General features: G+C 40.4%; 4 protein-coding genes across 4 annotated transcripts; 3 read left to right on the forward strand and 1 right to left on the reverse strand.

Moving 5' to 3' along the window:
• The first annotated feature begins 78 nt into the window (after positions 1-78).
• LOC119732693 (39S ribosomal protein L1, mitochondrial-like) lies at positions 79-4,055 on the forward strand. Its single transcript, XM_038206330.1, has 8 exons — positions 79-196; positions 867-990; positions 1,594-1,873; positions 2,109-2,189; positions 2,550-2,733; positions 2,941-3,044; positions 3,307-3,388; positions 3,655-4,055. Exons 1-8 carry the CDS (start codon positions 145-147, stop codon positions 3,792-3,794), a joined length of 1,047 nt encoding a protein of 348 aa, XP_038062258.1. The 5' UTR covers positions 79-144; the 3' UTR covers positions 3,795-4,055.
• Positions 4,056-4,534: 479 nt separating this feature from the next.
• On the reverse strand, positions 4,535-7,496 carry LOC119732694 (dnaJ homolog subfamily C member 12-like). Its single transcript, XM_038206331.1, has 4 exons — positions 6,970-7,496; positions 6,377-6,595; positions 5,602-5,737; positions 4,535-5,236 (listed from the first exon to the last, which is right to left on the reverse strand). Exons 1-4 carry the CDS (start codon positions 7,045-7,047, stop codon positions 5,151-5,153), a joined length of 519 nt encoding a protein of 172 aa, XP_038062259.1. The 5' UTR covers positions 7,048-7,496; the 3' UTR covers positions 4,535-5,150.
• Positions 7,497-7,738: 242 nt separating this feature from the next.
• LOC119732688 (NAD-dependent protein deacetylase sirtuin-1-like) lies at positions 7,739-13,846 on the forward strand. The gene is made up of 8 exons (XM_038206324.1): positions 7,739-8,081; positions 8,606-8,824; positions 9,316-9,572; positions 9,876-10,028; positions 10,397-10,544; positions 11,143-11,415; positions 11,667-12,677; positions 12,834-13,846. The coding sequence occupies exons 1-8, from the start codon at positions 7,763-7,765 to the stop codon at positions 13,322-13,324; spliced, it is 2,871 nt and encodes a 956-aa protein (XP_038062252.1). The 5' UTR covers positions 7,739-7,762; the 3' UTR covers positions 13,325-13,846.
• A 2,941-nt stretch (positions 13,847-16,787) lies between these two features.
• On the forward strand, positions 16,788-18,891 carry LOC119731809. Its single transcript, XM_038205082.1, has 3 exons — positions 16,788-17,019; positions 17,274-17,465; positions 17,587-18,891. Exons 1-3 carry the CDS (start codon positions 16,979-16,981, stop codon positions 18,842-18,844), a joined length of 1,491 nt encoding a protein of 496 aa, XP_038061010.1. The 5' UTR covers positions 16,788-16,978; the 3' UTR covers positions 18,845-18,891.
• The last annotated feature ends 305 nt before the right edge of the window (positions 18,892-19,196 follow it).

A 19,196-nucleotide genomic window follows, 5' to 3' on the forward strand; every position in this document is an offset into this window, starting at 1 on the left:
AACTGCAGTTTGTGTAACTTTGAATTTCCCATCCATTTACCCTCCTCTCTCTTAAAATGAACGCAACCATAACATTTCAGTTCATTGCACTCTGCTTCGGCATTCTGTCGGAAAATACCGAAGAGCCGACGATAAAAATCCAAGATGGCAGCCTCCATGTGCATGAGAACTGCGACTTCGATGAGAGGTTCAAAACGTTAGTATTTCTGTATTTTGCATGTTTTCACAGTAAAAGAAAGAACTTTATGGTGCATTAGATATGGCAAATGAAATGCCTTCTTTCCATAAGTTTGTTATCCGTAACATTGCAGTGCTGCAACCTTACTAAATTTGGTTTAGAAGAAAAGATATCATTCTGCCATGTCTGCCATTCAATTAGAATAGAACATGTGTAGAGCGCCCTCACTGTACTGTGTGGACATATCTTCGCTCCTCTGTGCATGATAGAAGCAAGTGTCTTCTTCCATTATTCCAAGCTGAGTGCGAGCCCTCTTAGTAGTAATATTCAAATGATTCAGTTTAAAAAAAACAGTGATTGTTTAACTTGCAATGGCATAAATAAAATAAATAGTAAACATGGTGAAGTACTGTACTGCGTATTAATTTATTAAATGGCTCCATGCAACTGCAAGTTCTTTGACTACATAAAATACCTTAGAATTACTTAGTAAATAACATTATTTTTAAAGAAACCACATACATGACATAGGGAAACTGAGCTGAGTAGGTTCAAAATTCGCTCCAGTCAATTTCTTTGTTCAACCTTAAAATAAATATTAATTATGTGCAAAACTATGTATGATTCTTTACTTACTGTACTTACTGTACGAAGTGGAAAGTGAGGGATATTTGTGATTTGACTCCAGTCTTGCAGCACATCTACCTCAGACTCCAGAAGGATGCAGTCTTGAATTTGCATCACGAAGCACTAATCGCCCAGCGTACAACTAGACACATCCTCACCAACCCAAGGTGTTTACAGTGGAGAAGGTATTTATAGTGGTTCAAACTGTGGAAAAAATGTTGCAACCCGACGCCACTTTTTCTTCATATATCATCTCAATGAAGGTCAGTCATTGCAAAAATGATTATAAGACATGAATCTAGGACTGAGAAACATTTCCAATTTCGTTAGGAAATACTTTAGTTTTCTTGACTCTCCATAGACTTTGTACACAACCGCTGAAGTGGCATCAGGTTGCAACATTTTACCCAAACTGCAATACAACTCACAATAGACCACCATTGTGGAAATCAACCTAAGGTTTCGTAGTCTTCATCCAAGAAAGTTTGATTTAGTTCTGCAAAGCTAGAGTGTAAACCAATGGGAAACGTTTACTATGACATATAAGTGGTTGCAGGCTGTTCAAAAATTACAGTCTTGATAAATTTGGCACAGTTTCTGAGACACTTGTTCCTTTTGTGTCCCTTTTGTGTTAATTTCAGTCAGATGTTGAAAAGTTGAAATAAAACATTTTCTAAAATGTTCTGTTCTCACCTCTGCAACTTATCACAATCTATTATTAACAACAATAAGATTATTTATCACAATTTCTCAGGCTGTTTGTTCTTACTTTTGCTTGTTATTCACAGTTTTTCCACTAGTGCAGAGCAGCTTGGTAACGAAAGAGCCGAAGTAAGTGTATCAGAGGATAGTCTGGTTCTGCAGGAGAGACCCAAAGGCTATCTAGCCTGGAAGCCAGTGGACGATGTCTACTTGCGTCAGCATTATCCACCACAACCCAAATCGTTCGATGAGGCTATGGAGATTCTGAGGAAGCAGGACAAATGGATGTTTTGTCGTCTCCAAAACAAATACGCCGACCGCACGATCACCATTTCGATCAATCTTGACATGGCCCTACAGAAAAAAGTAAGGGATGGTACAGTGAAGAAGTGACACATTTTTTTTCTCATGATGTCAGAGTAGAGTTCACTTCTATTCCACAGTAGTTATCAAGTCTCCACATGCCAGTCACAAGTCAATCACAAGTCACTGTTTGTAGAAAGTGACAACTTATTCCTTTGTCATTTTGTTTGGACCCAACTTGTAATTTGTCTTTTGATTGACTACAATGTTGATGACACCTCACTTTTGCTCCTTGCAGAAAAAAGTGGATCCGTTCCAGAACATGTTAATACTGCCACACGCTTTCAAGCCAGACAACAAAGTGCTCTGCTTTGCAAGGGTAAGTCTCATGCCTTCAGGAGGAGAGAGAAATATTTCAACATGGGAAGCGTGTTTTTTGCAATGGTTAAAGTTAAATGCATAAAATACACACGATGTTAAAATAGTTAGAAACTAATTCAATTAATTGTGGAGAAAAAGGCCTTAAAAAAAATTGATTGTAGTCAGCAAATTTAGATCACAGTGAATGCTGAGTGCTGAATAATCGGTGCATATAAATGTCATACATGCTAAAACACATGAAATTCAAATTTTATCTAATTAAAAAACTCTTTAACGGTTCTTCTACCCTCTCTACTCTGAACAACAACGGTCACTTTTTACGAGATGGGGGTCGCATTTATTGTATCGTCTCTCACAGGGCACAGATGCTCAAGTTGCCCAGGATGCAGGAGCAGACATTATTGGAGGCGAGGAGCTGGTACCCAAGGTTCTCTCCAAGGAGGTCAGAGACTTTGATTTCTGTGTGTCTTCTCCGGACATGATGGCCGAACTGGCATCCCTCAAGAGACAGCTAAGGAAGAGGTTTCCAAACTCAAAGAGAGGTATCAAGTCTCCCCTCCCTATACCGGTTCTGTGTTTTTATTCTTCTAAATGAACATGATCTATTCTTGTACTGACTGCATCTCTCCATTAGCTTTTTGTTAATTAAAAACAGTATTTTCTTCAGTTTAAATTAGAATGTTTGAACAATTTAAAAATATTGTGACTTAAAAACCTGATTTAAGAAAAAATATGATTTTTCTGTGCAGGATCAGTGGGTCCAGATCTAGCAAGTATGATTCACAGATACAAGAAAGGACAGGATTACAAATGCCAAGTTAGGGGTAAACATGTCAACGTATCAATCGGAAAGGTAACACAACATTTGGTTTGCTCTATATATAGTGTACCCTTTTCCTTTGTTTTCTTTCTTACAGTTCACATCAAAATTAACTCTAGAAGAGCCAACAAGTTTTCTTTACATAAAGAGCATTTTTCTGAGATGTCCATGACTTTAACATACACCTTGCAACATTTCGAAAAACCTTGTGATGTACAGTTTTCAAAAGTGTATTGATATGACAAAAACTGAATGACCTCATTATAAATGGACTTAACCTTTGACCTTTGACCAGCTGAGCCTAACCAATGAGCAGATAGAAGAGAACATGCAGTGCATCATCACAGACATCTGTAAGCACAAGCCACTAGAGTTTGGTAAGCACTGAATGCCATTTGTCATCATTGTATTCAATTTGCTTAATTTGGGTGTCAAAATATCTTAAAGGATAAAAACCCGTCTTTGATTTGAAAGTAAAACTCAAACCTGACTTTACTTAAAGGTGAGCCCCATTTCCAATTGCCAAGGTCAGTAAATTGAAGACTTATTTTCCTTTACTCCTCCCCTTGGAAAATTGCATGCTTTGAAGACTGGACTCTCATACTCGGGATATTTAATTGAATATTTCTGGACTATTTTGCAGGACCTTTTATCACCAAGTTGACCATCAATGCTTTCCTCCTGGACGGAATCCTCATCAAATTTGACAAATATCTCCCGGTTCCAGTAGACGAACTCGACAGTTTGCAGTTGAAGCCCACACAAGACAAAGCAGCACTTTGACCTTAGGATAACATTTTTATATTATTGTACTGACAAGGGAAGAATACCAAATAAACAAGGGGTAACATCGAGGTTTTACCCCGAGGTACCCCACAAAACCATGTAAAACCTTGTGAAACCTAACAAAACACTGTAAAACCTTGAGGTAACCTCACAAAACCTAAAGTCTACCTGCGGGTTTCAGAAGATTTTGTAGGATGTAGGAAGAGAGAGCCAACCCAATGTTACTTACTTACTTTACTTGTTGCCCCTTGAAAGTCCAAGTACCAAAGAGGTGTCATTGGTTTTCCTGCACAAGGAAAGATTTTGGAGCATCATTTAGGAAGGTTCCTGCCAATAAAACATGCATTAACCCTAACTATCCCCAACCCTTCAAAATCCAACTGCGTGTTTTGTTGGAGTCTGTTGGAGTGAGTACTACACTAGTACTTTACATGGGGTCAGGCATACCACTATAATCAGAGTCCAATAGTTTGGGTGTCAAGTTTACCATATGGTGTTGGATTTTGCAAGAGTGAGGAAGGTTCCTAGTAAATCACTCCAGGGGGTTAAGGTTAAAAGATGATTTTATTTATTAGTTTTCAAGCAAGGTAATACCAATACGACAAAACTCAAATCTTCCTAAAGTACCTTCCTTTACAAAACTAAATCTGTACATATTTCAAAGCAACTTTTTTGGCCGTTTGTCCAAAACATTATGTAAATAAATGACACAAAGAAACAGCAGACAGGTGTCGGTGGATTTAATCATTGTTGTACTTATTTATTTTACCTCTATTTTTAAAACAGTCATACACACAATCAGACAATTAGGTGACACACTTCATAACCAATACACAAAACACCAAACACAGATTTGTCAGTGGTGCATTATTTAATGATAAAGTTTAACAGTTCAAAGTGAAAAAGGTTCAATCTATTTGGCATTAAAATGTATATATTACATACATAGGTGAAGTGGTAAGTTCGAGTACATACACAGCAGAAAAAAGAATATAGTATTAAAAATACACATTTTAAGGTCAAAAAGAGAAACATCTCGACCCATATTTCAATAGCACATACACTCGGAGAAATTGGGCAACCCCCTGTAACACCCCCCTACGCCGCTACCCTGTAGTAATGCCATGCAATAAACAATGAGCATTCAGTTGAAGTGCATATTGAATGTAGGATACAACAAGGTTTATAATAGTAATACAATTTAAATCCCCATGCACTCACAACTATTACCATGACTTAACAAATACATGTACTTCATATTGCGTGAGAACCAAATAAGCAGAGGGAGGTGGTTACTTTAAACGAAGGCTTTCCATGATTAGACAATTTAAGAAAACACTAAATAACTTCAGTTTATATGTTGTAGTTCCTGAATTTCTGTAGGATATCATTCGCTGGTTCCCTGGTCCAACCAGCCGGAACAAAAGGCCTGGAATGACCTGACGAAAAGAAAAGATACGAGAACACAATACGTAACTGTGGGTTCTCTAAACAATGTAGTAAATTGGCACATGTATTACAGGCTCTTTTGCATGCTATTGGTTTTTCTTTAAATCATGGGGTCCACTTTTTTCCGTGTCCCTGTTACATCTGACATCCATGATTTTACAATTCTGATGCACTCCTTAATGCAGTCGTCCCTCAAGAGTGATTATGAATAGCAAACTGCCTATCCAACAAATACAAAATTGAAAGTCATTCTTAAATGATACTTGAATGGTAAATTACAGGGTACCAAGGTAACAGGGACGGGAAAAATGTGTGAAATCAGATGTTCTAAGAGACAGGCAATTTAATGGCTTACCATAATTTGAAGGTGGAGCAACTGTTCTTGAAGGTGGAGGAACATTTGTGTCGCTAAACTCAGGAGATTCAGGGACGTTCTCTGGGTCTTCTTCAAGCATTAAGTCTTTCTTCTTCTTTACTGCCCAATGCATGGACTGCCACAATAGAAAAAGTAGGGCCATTCAATAAAGATGGGTACTGTGATAAAATTAAATTGCAGACATTACATATGACTAGACCAATTGAATGTGGTGTTCAGGAGACTTAGGTTTTAAATTTAGGTTTTGCCCTTTTTCGTCAAACGAAAATTACAATCATGATAGTTCTTAATTGCGGACCCTGCTACTTCAAACCGAACAGCTGACCACAGCAAGTGTTGTGGTTAAGACATTATACTTATAATAAGCAGGAGGTCACGGTCCAAGTCCAACCAAAGCAAGCCCGTTTATTGTCCTCCCAAATTCTGGAAAGAATTGTGTATTTGGTGCTTATGAAATCAAATTGGTAAAAGGCACAACCCAATGTTAAGATCATATACTGTACATCTGATGTCAAACTTGCAGAGTTGCCAATTTGTCCAAATATCAAGTATATCAGGCTGTGAGTGTTAGTGTCCAGTCCAGAACCAACTCCCAGGAACTAACACCACATCAAAGTAGACTACAAAGTTCGTAGCTCAAGTCCAGGTTAAAAGGTTTACAATAATAAACATATCTTGACTTTCTTCTTCAACCCAATACAATCAAGATAGGTTTATTTATTTATTTATTTAGAATCTGCTTGTCCTCACTCACAGTATGCACGGCACCTTTCATTGAAATCCAGGAGTCGTAGGGGATAGTGATTCCACTGCGTCGCCAGAGGTCGTACTCCTGTCGTTTCTGGTCGTCCGTCAAGATGTCACGGGCTCGTTGAAGCTTGGCAAACCTCTGCGCTGCGTCGGGATCATCTGGGTTCTTATCTGGGTGGGCAGTACGTGCCTTTAACTTGAACTCGGTATTTATTTGCTCCGTCTGATGGTAGGGGAAAAGGAACAGGGTTTTTTAAAAACTAAACTTGAAGGTGAACATAAATCAGCTTAACACACTTTCATTTCCAAATCAAGTTCAATAGGCCTAATTGAAATCAATTGAAAAATAATTTAAGACAAGTGTAATAAATAAGAGCAACCGGTTGTTACAAAAAGGCTTTGACAAAAAAAAAACAAGGAACGAAGAAATGCCAATTCACAGGGCATACAAAATGACAATTTAAACAAATATTTATTTGGGCAGTAATTTACTATCTTTAGAATAAAACAAAGAATTCAAATATATAATCTAATAAAATATCTGTCAAATTTCATTTGTCATACATATTATTAACGGTGCAAATATAAATATCTCACCGATGACAACTCATCACATCCCAGGAGTTTGTAAAAATCATCTTCATCTCTTATCTCGCCACTCAAAATCTCATCCATCTTGCTTTTAGGCCTCTCTCGATCTCTCCTTCATAAATTTGAATTTAGGCTTCACACAATGATTGAAGAATCTAAACTAGAAATTTTGTAGAATATTCTTTGGTATAGACGCTGCATGCACTTGATCAGCATGCAATGGGATGACTTGGCAAAAAAAATTGCAGGAAGGGTCAGGGATTGACAAATTGCAGGGTGTGAACTAAGTGATAAATAAGGAAATATGGACAGGTAAAAAATGTGTGAAAATAGCTATCAACTAATCTTTAATGTCTGAGTTGTATATTAAAATTCACAGTACAAAGTTTCGATTGACCAATCAACGCATAATTTCAAGAGGAAGCCATAAGTTTTAACCAATCACAGTCACCAAATCGACATGTGCGATCGTTTGTTTTGCTTTGCAGGTCGCGCCGGCCGTATGCAGTGAATGCGACGTACGTGCAGTTAAAAAAAACGTCCCCACTGGAATAAGAACAGCGAGGATGGCGAAGGTCAAAAAAATCAGTCATTATTAAAAACTACATTTAAAGCAATTAATTTTGTTTAATATTTAGCTGCATTTAGTCGAAAGCAAAAATATTTTTTCGCTTAAATTATTATTTTATTGCTATACATGAAATAGGCAAGTTTATTTTTGTTTTTTCTTTGATTTGGCTATGTGAAACTTTTCTTGATTTCGGAAGAGGTAATAAATCGGGGTCAATTCAAGTTCAACATGGCGGACTTTTCCGAAATAAGTTCTTTGGAATCGCCGAAAAAGCGGCCCCGGCTCGACAATGATGAGCCAAATGACGTTTTTACGAGCGGAATAGACAAAGAAAACACTCATGTGCCGACAAGTCGTGAAATCAAGTCAATTCACTCGCCAGGAAGCCAGCTTTTCGAGGGAAAACATCTCCTCAACTTCGACCCCGAATCTGGCGCTGGATTCGAACACGAACTTCCGGATCCGTCGGACGCAACCCATCGCGATGACCTCGACAACGTCCCATCGCACTTCAATAATGACTATCTTCCAAAACAACACGATTCATGTAAGCGAATGGGATCTTCGTCGTCTCATAATTTTGTATTTGAAAGAAATATTTTGGTTGAACAAGACTCCTTGAATGAAGTAAGCTAGTGCAAGATTATGTCAAGAGAGGGCGCTATTACAGTTAATTCATTTTGAGACCAAGTGAGAGAATTGAACATTGTGCTCTCCCTACCTATACATTAACATGATTAAAAATGTCATGAATAATACTATTTGAGTCAGAATAGCGTTTTAAATTAAATTATGTAGGCCTAGTTAGTTAGGGCCTATTCAGGCTCGTCAGATTTTAAAATATCATAATTTCTTTAACTTGGGTTAAAATCCCAGGGGAGTGTTTGCCTTCTTTGTAAAACAAAAGCTCAAGTTGAGTTAATGCTAAATCAACACATGAGATCCAATCCAGGCCTTTTCAAATACAGTTCATTTTAAAGATGATCATTTGTTCAGCACGTTCTCTCTCTCTATTCTGGTTTTGAATGCCGCCTTTGACTTGAGTTATTGTATTTTGTTTTGTTTTTCAAGGTGAGCATGACCATTGCCTTCCCAGCCAAACGTCTTCCAGCAGCCCACCAGCCTCAGACACCAATGCCTCGACGGGTCAGGGCAGCTCAGATCGGGCAGAGAGTGACGAGGGTGAAGATGAGGACAGTAGCTCAGCCAGTGAGGAGGGCAGCATGGGATCCTTGGATGAGGAAGATTTAGATCTGGGGCTGGGAGAGTGCCAGCTAGAACAATCCATAGGTACACCAATTCACACCGGACAAAATTGCAGGATTTATACCCTTCATCTGAGAAGGCTTAATGCGGTTCCACTCAACGCAATAGGAATAATTCACATTATCGTGTGCTGATAAGTGGTAGCCTAAAAAGGGAAATTTTCAAACATTTTCAGTTGAAATCTTAAGTTATATGTACACATCTGATAATGTGGTTTATAATTATTTGTGTTTTTTGTTTGTTTACTGTGTTACCACTCAACACAAACAGCAATTGACAGGCTTCACAAACAAAGTCCTAAATCAGATTGTACGCATCTAAGTGACACAAATACAATTGAGTTTTTAATACCATTCCTTTAAAATACCTTAAATTTTTTTTGCCAATCCCTCTTCATTATGAGAAATTGAGCTTGAAGAACACACTCATAATTATTAGCCTTAGATTTAAGATCACTTTGAACACTACTGAGCTAAAGTCTTACTTCTCTGAATTCAATTGACTTGTTTCTGCAGGTCCCATGGGCTGGCTGCAGCGGCAGATGATGTCCGGAGTGCATCCCCGCTCCATCCTGTCCCGCCTCCTCCCGACCGTCTCCGCCTCCCTCCCCGAGGACCTGGACGAGTTTGAGGTCTGGTCCATCATCGCCGACTACTTCCAGATGCTGCGGGACCCGCCGCGCCGGAAGAAGCTGCCAGACTTTAATACACTCGATGACGCCCTGCATCTGTTGAGGGTGTCAAAGAGGATCATGGTGCTGACTGGAGCTGGGGTAAGAAAGAAGGCAATATGGCACTTTAGAGCTCATTAGAGATCAACCCACTGACAGTCTCTCAAGTCTTCAAACAATTACTCCATAAGAGCCTTGCGGTTTTCCCCAGTCACTATCAGCTTACCACTTGATATCTTACTACTTGACCGAGAGCTGAGATGTCCTGAGATCATTGGCAGTTCGATCTAGTAAAGCAGTACATACCTCACATACCTGATAGATTTTTGTGTATGGATGTAAACTTTCACATTTTGTACTGCCCTTCACTGATGTCACAAGGATATCAATGTTTTTGATTGTCAGGTGTCCGTGTCCTGTGGCATCCCTGATTTTCGGTCCAGAGATGGCGTCTACGCGAGACTCGCTGTTGATTTCCCTGACCTGCCGGACCCACAGGCACTCTTTGACATCCACTACTTTCGACGGAACCCAAGGCCATTCTTTAAATTTGCCAAAGTAAGAAAAGAGTAGGGGTTTTTTTGGGGGGGGGGGGGGGGGGGGGGGGGTGGGGGGGGGTGAAAATGCATGTTTTGAGAAGTACACTTTATTACAGTTTTAACAAAGGAAACAGTTTTCGACAAATTTTGTAAAAACGGTGACATCTTAACTGCGGGATATCGTTTAACATGAGGATATTTGAAGAGATACATTTTTTTCTGTCAGTTGTTATAATTGACCACTAACCCTTACCCTGCTTGAAGTATTTAATTAGGATCAGCTGTTGGAAAGTGAAGTCTGCAGAATCATAACAAGACCCAAGAACTCCATCACAAATTTTTCCTGGAGTGTTTGGGTTAATGTCTCATGCCATTGCTTCTCCCTAGGAAATCTACCCTGGCGAATTTAGGCCGTCCACCTGCCATAAGTTCATCGCTTTGCTGGAGCAGCACGGCAAGCTTCTCCGTAACTTCTCCCAGAACATTGACACCCTAGAACAGGTCGCTGGGATCACAAGGGTCCTCCAGTGCCATGGTAAGTCAGAGAAATCCTTTTGTTGATAGATCCTACTGTAGATGAAGTTCCCTTTGTCTACTCTCTAGTGTTATGGGGCTTTGGGCAAGAACTGTTGACAGCAAGCAAGGTTACTTGCAACAAGGAAGTAGTTTTGTGGACACACCATGTGGAGTGTTCCTTGCTGGCATGTTGTTTTATTATGCCAAAGGTCTAATGTGTAATGTTGTGTGGCATGATTGTTGTGGTTGACTAAGTAGAAACACGGTGATCAGAGGAATCAAATAAGGTAAGGGCTGATGGCTGACAAGAAATTGAAGATCAAAGAGCAAATATAACTTTCCATCCAGCAGTGTCTTTCTCAAAGCAAAAGGTCCGGCTAGGATTGAAATGTCAGACCCTCTAACTGTAATACAATTTGAATATTTAAAACTAATCCTGACAGTAACCAGTTAGCCTCTCTTTTATAGAAGACATTTGAAAGCTTGCCCATGCGAAGCTGGACCCAAAGTCTTAGGCTCAGTTCAAGTGAGTCAGTCAGTCAGTCAGAAGACAACAGGCTTGTCTTTCTGGGCCAGCAGAAAAACAATATTGAAAACGAGACTTGTAATTTATGCAGGCTCCTTTGCCACTGCCCACTGCACCAACTGCAACTACGAAGTGGATGCTGAGACCATCCGTCCAGACATCTTCAACCAGGTGGTCCCTCTCTGCCCTCGCTGTCCCCAAGGCGACCCGGACATCCTAGCCGTCATGAAGCCTGACATCGTCTTCTTTGGGGAGGGCTTACCCAAGGATTTCTATCACTGCTTGGATGAGGATAAGGACAAGGCTGATCTGCTCATTGTCATCGGCTCCTCGCTTAAAGTGCAGCCTGTTGCCACAATCCCTAGTAAGATCTTGAGTGTTTTAAATGCTTAAAATGTTTTTCACAATGAAAAATTCAGATCAGGTATTATGAGTTTTGGACGCCTGATGCCTTAAGTAGTCCATCTTGTTTATTCTTGACCATTTATCTTAATACAGATTTTCAGAACGTGATGCCGTTTTGCTGCATTCTTGCATTGTGATTAAAGTGTTTTACATTGTATCATTATGACTCTGATGCTAATGCATTTTTCTTTCCAATCCCTCTGCTTATAGATGCCATACCAGGTCATGTGCCCCAGATCCTCATCAACAGGGAACCCTTGAACCACATGACCTTTGACATTGAGCTGCTGGGCGATGGTGACGTAATCGTTAATGAGATTTGCCGCCGCCTCGGGGAGGGCTGGGATCAGATCTGCGATGGCAAAGAGTTGGCAGAAACGTCGGAAATGCCTGCCATGCCGGATGCAGAAGAGTCCAACTCAACAAGCGATGATTTTGAAACCGCGGTAACTCCTGAAAGGGTTGAGAAAGGGTTCGAAGGTGCTGACAGCACCAGCTGGATCAGTGGTTCTGAGAGTCAAGAAGAAACGAAGCATTCTCCGGATGATGAACAGGGAGTGTTTCAGCAAGTTGGCAACAACTCAGATAAGGCAGACATGACACACTCCATGAACTGTGATGATCCAGGGGAACTATCGGGCCCTTGTAGGATGCCCAAAAATGCAGAGCCTGCTAATGCGGGACAGACAAGGGAAGCAGTAGCAGACAGCAACACATCTACTTCAAACACAGGACCTCATGCAACATCTGCAAGTGACACAGGTGATTTGCAACAGGAAACTCAACCATCCCAACAGTGTCAAGATTCAGGTAATCAAATACACTCAGCAAGGGAGCCAGAGCCTGAACAAGACATTGACAGTCGGCCCCAAACTCCAGAAAACAATGGTGCGCAAAACTGTGACATTTCTAGCACCGTGTACGAGGATGAGTTCAGGACACAGGATGCTAATGGTGGGTTAAATGATAATGCCGCCCCCTCAGAGAGCAGTCATAGTGAAATCTGTGAGACAAATGAGGCTGTCAGTCAAGCAACCAAAGTAAGCGAGGACATCGGAAACAGCAGCAAAGCCACTGAAAGCTCCATTGGTAGTGAGACGCTTGACAATGGGAGCAACGGAGGTGATGTTGCCAGCATCTTAAAGACACAGGATGAGGCAACTCCTAGTTACACCCGACCCAAGAGAAAACGACGCAGCAGTATCGCCTTGTACCTAGAATGTAAGCTTGTTAAAGGACGTATGTTTAAAATGCAAACACATAATTGTTACAGGGTGCTCTCATTTAGTGAGTGCTGTCGGTCTATTGTGTAATGCAGAGCATTGTCACAGTGATCCAGGAATAACTGTCAACATTTTAATGTTTTTGTCTCCACAGCATCCTCCTATCTCTTTGTACCTCCCAATCGCTACATCTTCCATGGTGCTGAAGTCTTCCCTCCTTCCAGGCCAGTCAGCCCCCGCGCTGCCGACAGCAACAACCCTGACAACGACAAAGACAGAAGCCCCGAACCTCCAGAGGATCACCATGACAATGATGACATCACAGCTCATCAGATCCACCTCGTCGACCGAAACGAAATGCCGTCAACCAGCGATGCCTTAATGGACAACCTCTTACAAGAACACCCGTTGCCGCAATCGGAGAGCTCCTCAGTGGACTGTGGGACAGATGTGACACAAGACCGCAGCACTGATCACATCCTTTGCAATACTGAGCTGCCAACTTCGGAAAGTTATGAGCTGCAGCCTGGAAAGGACACAGCACACGGTCATGAAATTTCCCCGTTGTTACCGGAAAACTCGGCATTTCATGCAGGGAAAGAAGGAGCAGAGTTATCATGTTCTGAGAAAGTTGATATCAGGTGAGTTGAAGCAGAGAGCTGGGTTGTTGCATCTTAAGTCCTGTATATTATAAAAAGTAACCGAAGATTATAGTTAATCTTATACTCTTCATTTACATCAGTTACCAAAATTGACGAACAGGTATATTTTTGAAAACAGGCACAAGCAAGGTCTTTGATTTTCAAAATCAACTGTACCGATCAGGTTTAAACTATTAACTTTTTTATTTGAAATTATTTGAAAATGGAAAACATTCATGTTCACAGATTCAAATGTGAGGCTGAAGTTTATTCACGGATTCAAATGTGTTGGCTGAAGTTTATTTCTATGCACACTTTAAAGTGCAGCATACAAGCAGAGAATAAAGTACCAAGTACAAGTAGTTAACCACAGTTTTAAGCAATTCAGACTAACAGACTCTGGCCAGTGACAATTTTAGTCCTTTATTTTATTTTGACATCCAAAGTACAAGAGCTTTCTTTTGCACCTGTATAATCTTCAACTTAAAGAGCATGCTAAATTCCAGGGCATAATTTGTCCTGGAATTAAAAAAAACACATTATCCGCCTGAGACAATCCTTTACAAAATTATGTCCGCCAAATTTTCAGTATTTTTATGCCCTTTCTTCATACAATGCATATCAACTGACATGTTCGGTGTAGGTTATGTAACGTGACTTCTTAAAACGTTTTTAAAAAAATCATCTATATCCCCAATAATTTTATTAGGTGATTCATTGTGTCGTGTGTATGTACAGAAAAATATTTTTGAATTTTTAAAATTTTTACCTCCGATGTAAATAGAAATTATAAATACTTTTTATTTGTTGATGGCATTAGAGTGCAGAATGTGTTGATTGTATCAATAATAGAGTGTGAAGTAGTGGTACATTCAGAAGAAATACGTGTACATTTCTAGATATCCAAAATCCCTTAAGGTGTGTGGGCCTTTAAGGTCTTTTGATACAAAAGTAGTTTAACAATGTTTTAAAGCTACCTAAAATTATGTGTGAAAGTGTAAGATAAGTGAAGTGGTGGAGCTACTTTTCATATGTTTTCCATTGTTTCATATGTTTCCCACTGCTTCCCATTGTCCCATGTGATAAACGTCGAGTAGCATTATTGTGTGTATGCATCAAAGCTAGTGAGAACCAAATTCCACACTTGGTGAGAATTTGGCATTGCCCTCACTTGCCATGCTTGCAGTCTTGTAGTCGAGTCCATCACAAGTCCCTGCAATTCCCTGCAAGTCCCCACAAGTCCACACAAGTCCATCACATGTCCATCACAAGTCCTTCAGTCTCAAGTCAAGTCACTGACTATTGAAGTGAACTGTGACAAAAGCATTCCTTTGTCATTGTTCATCCCCTGTTACTTGTGACTGGACATGTACAAGGACTTGTGATGGACTTGACTACATCACTGCTCATTTGATGGTGAAATTTGAACTTTGACCTCAAGAAGGCCAAAGAGCGTGCTCAACTTATTAAAAAATGATCCAACCAGTGTTGAATCACAGTGCTGTGCAGACTGGTACAACACTAAAGTCTGTGTGTTATTGAAGGAAGAACATTATTTCCATATAATATTTATTTCCTAGGAGTATTTGATACGTTATACATGTGTTATTATTAGAATGAAGCTATGTATAAACCTGATTGTTTTGCATGTTGTGTACAAATGAAACCTCTTAAATTGAACAGTTGTTTTAAAACACTGATCTTGTTCTACTTCTAGGTCATAAAACCGTCAGATTATTTGTTTACAAGTTTACATTCAGAGCAATGTGTCAAGATAGTTGTATACTTAAACACTTCTGTCATAAAGTGATAACACTGATGGTAATAGTAAGACACATTTTGTGTGGCACTTTTAAAGTAGTGATAAAGACCCATTCAGTTTAATTGAACCAGAAATGATTAGCGACTTGGCCATCATTCAGTAGTAACAATTTCATATGAAGCGGTGTTATCCGGTATTATTATAAAAGTGCCATAATGCCGACATCATCCTCAGTTAATTGGTTTGACGCCAAATATTGTGTACATGTATTTCAGAAACTGTGTTATTAGCAAATTTACTGTGTACATTTGCAAATTTTTATATTTCATTGTTTTGGCCCAAAAAGATGGCAGAAAAAAATCTGTGCTCAACGTTTTTGACACATTTTTACCGTATACAAGTACAATGAAGTTAAAGCAATTTTACCGGTTTATAATTCACACTTGTAGCTCTCGTTCTTTTTTAACAGTAGAGATATTTCCTCTGATTTAAATCGAGTTGAGTGAGAATCTGTCAACCATCGATAAATACAAGCTCATTTTGTAGTTCACATCATTAACATGTGCTGAATGTTTCAAGAAACGTGCTTAGTTTATATGCTTTGTTACTGCTTGCAAAAGAGTTGTCAGAATTTCAGACAAACTATGGCATTTTCACCCAAATGGTTGATGCAATTAAGCATTTTGTTGTATTCATTTGAAAAACAAAATTAGAATTTATAGATTTACGGTTCTGTTTGTACATGTATATTTTGACCAAAAATATAGTCTGGATTTAGGTTGCATGAAAACTTTGAATCAGTTATATATTATCAAATGCATGCGAGTTACTTCTTTTGTTCCCATAAATAGTATTGAATTCGGGATATGTAGTTTAGACAACTTTTTATAGGTCACATGTTTTGAATAACTAAGGCGAAAATATGAGGCAAATGTTACTTGTTTGTTTTGGTACGTGTAGTTTATGGTTTACGGATGTTATTTTTGTGATTTCTATTAATAGAATAAATTATAATAATTTTATTTCTGTACAATAATTCGATATCTCACCAGTCATTTTCCTTAACGAAAAAACGACATCGGATGTCAGGGTGGCTTGTAATGAGTAATAATATCGTTGCCAAAGTGTGACGTTCTCCCTAGATCAGGCATACTTCCTTGACAACAGCGTAAGCTTAACACACACGATCACAGACAGCAATTATTATTTTGCAAACACTTTCCCAAATGAGTATACAGACAAAATTTACCTTAAAATGGTGAAGTGCTGTGCATGCAGCAGCCACACCAGTTAAAACCACAGTTGTACTTTTCTTTTCACTTCCCCGAGATTCAACTTAGGTTCACAATCGCCATTAGTGAAATCATTTACGATACCTAATTTACGACTTCGGCAGCGCTATAACGCGCGCGTCACTGAAAGTACATTGCGCGACGTATGACGCACGCGGCGTACGCGTAGTGCACCACTTTGCGCAGTTTTGCGTACATCGTACGCTTTCAATATTCTAAGTTTGCAGTAAATGAAGTTTTCCAAATGAAGTGAAATGCTGTTAAAATTCCCCCGTTTAACGGTAAGTTTTTTTTTATTTGTTCGTCATTTTCAATGATCGCTCTCAATAACAATACATTCTGTATCAATATCGCGCATCGCGCTCATTTTTAATTTTCGTGGAGAAAACGTAACTTTGTTACGCAATAATAACTTCATGTAGGCGTACGTACGCTGCGAAATGCGTAGTAACCGGGGCGATGTTACGTTTACTAATATTAAACAAACCAGACATAGTTTGAGTTTGCAGCTTGAGTTGTGAACACGTATTCTTGCTTACGAGCTACTCTTTCGGGAGATATTCTTGATTTTGCACTTCTACGATTTTTGGAGAAACGAATCACGATGTTTCGATTTGCTTCGGAGTTTGCTTCGGTAAAATTCCGGTGAGTTTTCCTTTCAATGCTCGTTCTTGTTTATTATGCTTCTATTTTTATAAGAGTAAGCATTTTACGGGAATCAAAACTGTCTTGGGAAAAGGGACCGGAAGTCTGTAAACCTTTTGTTTATATTTCGTAAAATATGTCTATTAATGGCACAAACCTTGTCCATCCATTAATTTTGTCAATGAGATATTTTTCTGTAATGATTCGAGAGTGGGTAAAGCTGAGATAAAAGGATGTCACATTTTTATTTACAGATCCCTTAGCGGCTACCGTTTGGTGTCGCTTCAACCGGCGGCAGCGGCCCGCCGAGACGCCATTGCGCTGTCGCCAAATTGTCCTCCGGTAAAGTTTTCCGAGGAAGTGATGCGACGACCGGAGACGGTCCATCACAAAACCGTCACTTCTCAGCAGTCTCGACCTCCAGCAGCTACCGAATGCCGAGAAAGGTAGGACATTGCAGGCCATGAAGATTATTAAAATAGGCCAGATCCATAATCTGGGGGAAAACATGATTTTTTTTCACCACGGACGAGTACTTACATTCATTCATTGTATGTTCTTTTGAAGGTCTGGGCGAGATAACAAATCTGACGACTCTGGGTACGAGAAGAGCGACTTATCCCCGCAACACAGCCCCTCAACTTCTCAGCAGAGACCAAATCAAGATCCTCCATTGACAGCATCTAACGGAGGTAGCACCTCCCAAAGTGTTGCTGAGAAGACTGGAGATGGAGACTCAGACAACGATTGCCCGGCTCGTGTGTCAACCAAAGTGTCATCCAAGACCACCTCAGAAGGAACCTCATCACCCCTGATCTCAATCACGGCACCTCAAGATGATATCGAGATGGGTGGAGACCAGGTGGGCGAATTGGAGACAAACGATCCGGACAATACCCGACCTCAGATCTCACCTCATTCCCTTGGTTCGCCCAGTTCACTGCCTCGCATTGATAAGAGCGATCTCAACCCCGTCATGACCCTGAAGGGAAATTCCTACTCCGCGGTCAAGCTGGGCAAGGGTGAATTTGGAGAGGTTTCCCTGATGCAGAGCCGTTCAGACGGCACCTTGATGGCAGTCAAGCGGCTGACCAAACTCCGGAACCCATGCAGGGCCGAGGATGCCTTCACCAGGGAGACGCAGGCGATGGACGCCGTCTCCTCCAGCAAGGCTTTCCCCAAGTTCCTTGGAACCGTGGATCGCTACTCCTTCGCAATGGAGTCCATCGGCAACCTGGATAAGCGGACCTCCTGGAGCGCCTACCAAATGTTCAAAAAGCGTTCTAACCAAATGAAGTCACTGGATTGGCTGAAAGTGGCGTCTGACGTCACTAAGGGCCTAATGGATATGCATGAGGCAGGCTGGACCCACAACGATTTGCATTCCGACAACGTCATGGTGTGCCGCGATCCCGAGAACCAATCAACGGGCTGGGAGGGAAAGATCATCGATCTAGGGTACGCCTACCGCATCGACAACCCTCCTCCTCCCCAACAACTGACTGCCAAACAGAAAAAGAAACACTTCAAAGACTGTGCGCAGTTAGCACCTGAGATAATAGAAGGCACCAGTTGCTACAACGTCCAATCAGATGTCTACAGTTTAGGGGTACTGTTTCAAGACATCGCGGCAGAAAGTCGCCGACTGTCTTGCCTCAAAGCTCTTGGGAAACGCTGCGCTAACAAGACCCCGCATATGAGACCGGCCTTAGATGAAGTGTTGCAAGAACTCTCGTTGATGCACTACGAACGCCTGACCCAACCCCGGAAAAACGGACCACTGGCCAATCTGTTCCGGTCTCTGAAGAATCGTATCCGGGCCTAATCCCAAACTGGATGACGGAACATGATGAGAGCATGCAATTTCCAAAATTGCGGGATAATTTAAAAATGATGAATGGATTGCTAAGATTCAGACCCAGCACAGTAATGATCCTAATTACATCAAAGAACTTCTGAGACGCAACTTCCCATGGCTAATTCGTTGGTTAAACAAAATATATTGATGTGAGCATTGAATATCTTTTCAGGAAACTTGGCCACGAAAAACTGGGAAGGCGTCTTTACTTTAGCTCTAAGTCGGGTTCAGGGTCGTAAGAAATTTGGCATGAGTTAGAGAAAGTGCAGGGCCGACATTCTCTAAATTAAGCCCGTTTTTTTGAAGAAAAAAAGGAGTA

Source organism: Patiria miniata, unplaced genomic scaffold (assembly GCF_015706575.1).
Source record: "Patiria miniata isolate m_02_andy unplaced genomic scaffold, ASM1570657v1 HiC_scaffold_24, whole genome shotgun sequence".
Lineage (NCBI taxonomy): Eukaryota > Metazoa > Echinodermata > Asteroidea > Valvatida > Asterinidae > Patiria > Patiria miniata.

Excerpts from the sequence above, each read along its gene's own strand:
- LOC119731809 (XM_038205082.1), top strand. The coding sequence starts at position 16,979 with ATGTTTCGATTTGCTTCGGAGTTTGCTTCGGTAAAATTCCG. Across the intron at positions 17,020-17,273 it reads TTTGCTTCGGTAAAATTCCG|ATCCCTTAGCGGCTACCGTT; the intron begins GTGAGTTTTCCT and ends TTTTATTTACAG. Across the intron at positions 17,466-17,586 it reads GCTACCGAATGCCGAGAAAG|GTCTGGGCGAGATAACAAAT; the intron begins GTAGGACATTGC and ends GTTCTTTTGAAG.
- LOC119732693 (XM_038206330.1), top strand. The coding sequence starts at position 145 with ATGGCAGCCTCCATGTGCATGAGAACTGCGACTTCGATGAGAGGTTCA. Across the intron at positions 991-1,593 it reads AGGTGTTTACAGTGGAGAAG|TTTTTCCACTAGTGCAGAGC; the intron begins GTATTTATAGTG and ends TGTTATTCACAG. Across the intron at positions 3,389-3,654 it reads GCACAAGCCACTAGAGTTTG|GACCTTTTATCACCAAGTTG; the intron begins GTAAGCACTGAA and ends ACTATTTTGCAG.
- LOC119732694 (XM_038206331.1), bottom strand. The coding sequence starts at position 7,047 with ATGGATGAGATTTTGAGTGGCGAGATAAGAGATGAAGATGATTTTTAC. Across the intron at positions 5,738-6,376 it reads TGAAAGGTGCCGTGCATACT|TCCATGCATTGGGCAGTAAA; the intron begins GTGAGTGAGGAC and ends CTATTGTGGCAG. Across the intron at positions 5,237-5,601 it reads TGCTCCACCTTCAAATTATG|GTCATTCCAGGCCTTTTGTT; the intron begins GTAAGCCATTAA and ends TCTTTTCGTCAG.
- LOC119732688 (XM_038206324.1), top strand. The coding sequence starts at position 7,763 with ATGGCGGACTTTTCCGAAATAAGTTCTTTGGAATCGCCGAAAAAGCGG. Across the intron at positions 8,825-9,315 it reads CCAGCTAGAACAATCCATAG|GTCCCATGGGCTGGCTGCAG; the intron begins GTACACCAATTC and ends TTGTTTCTGCAG. Across the intron at positions 10,545-11,142 it reads AAGGGTCCTCCAGTGCCATG|GCTCCTTTGCCACTGCCCAC; the intron begins GTAAGTCAGAGA and ends TAATTTATGCAG.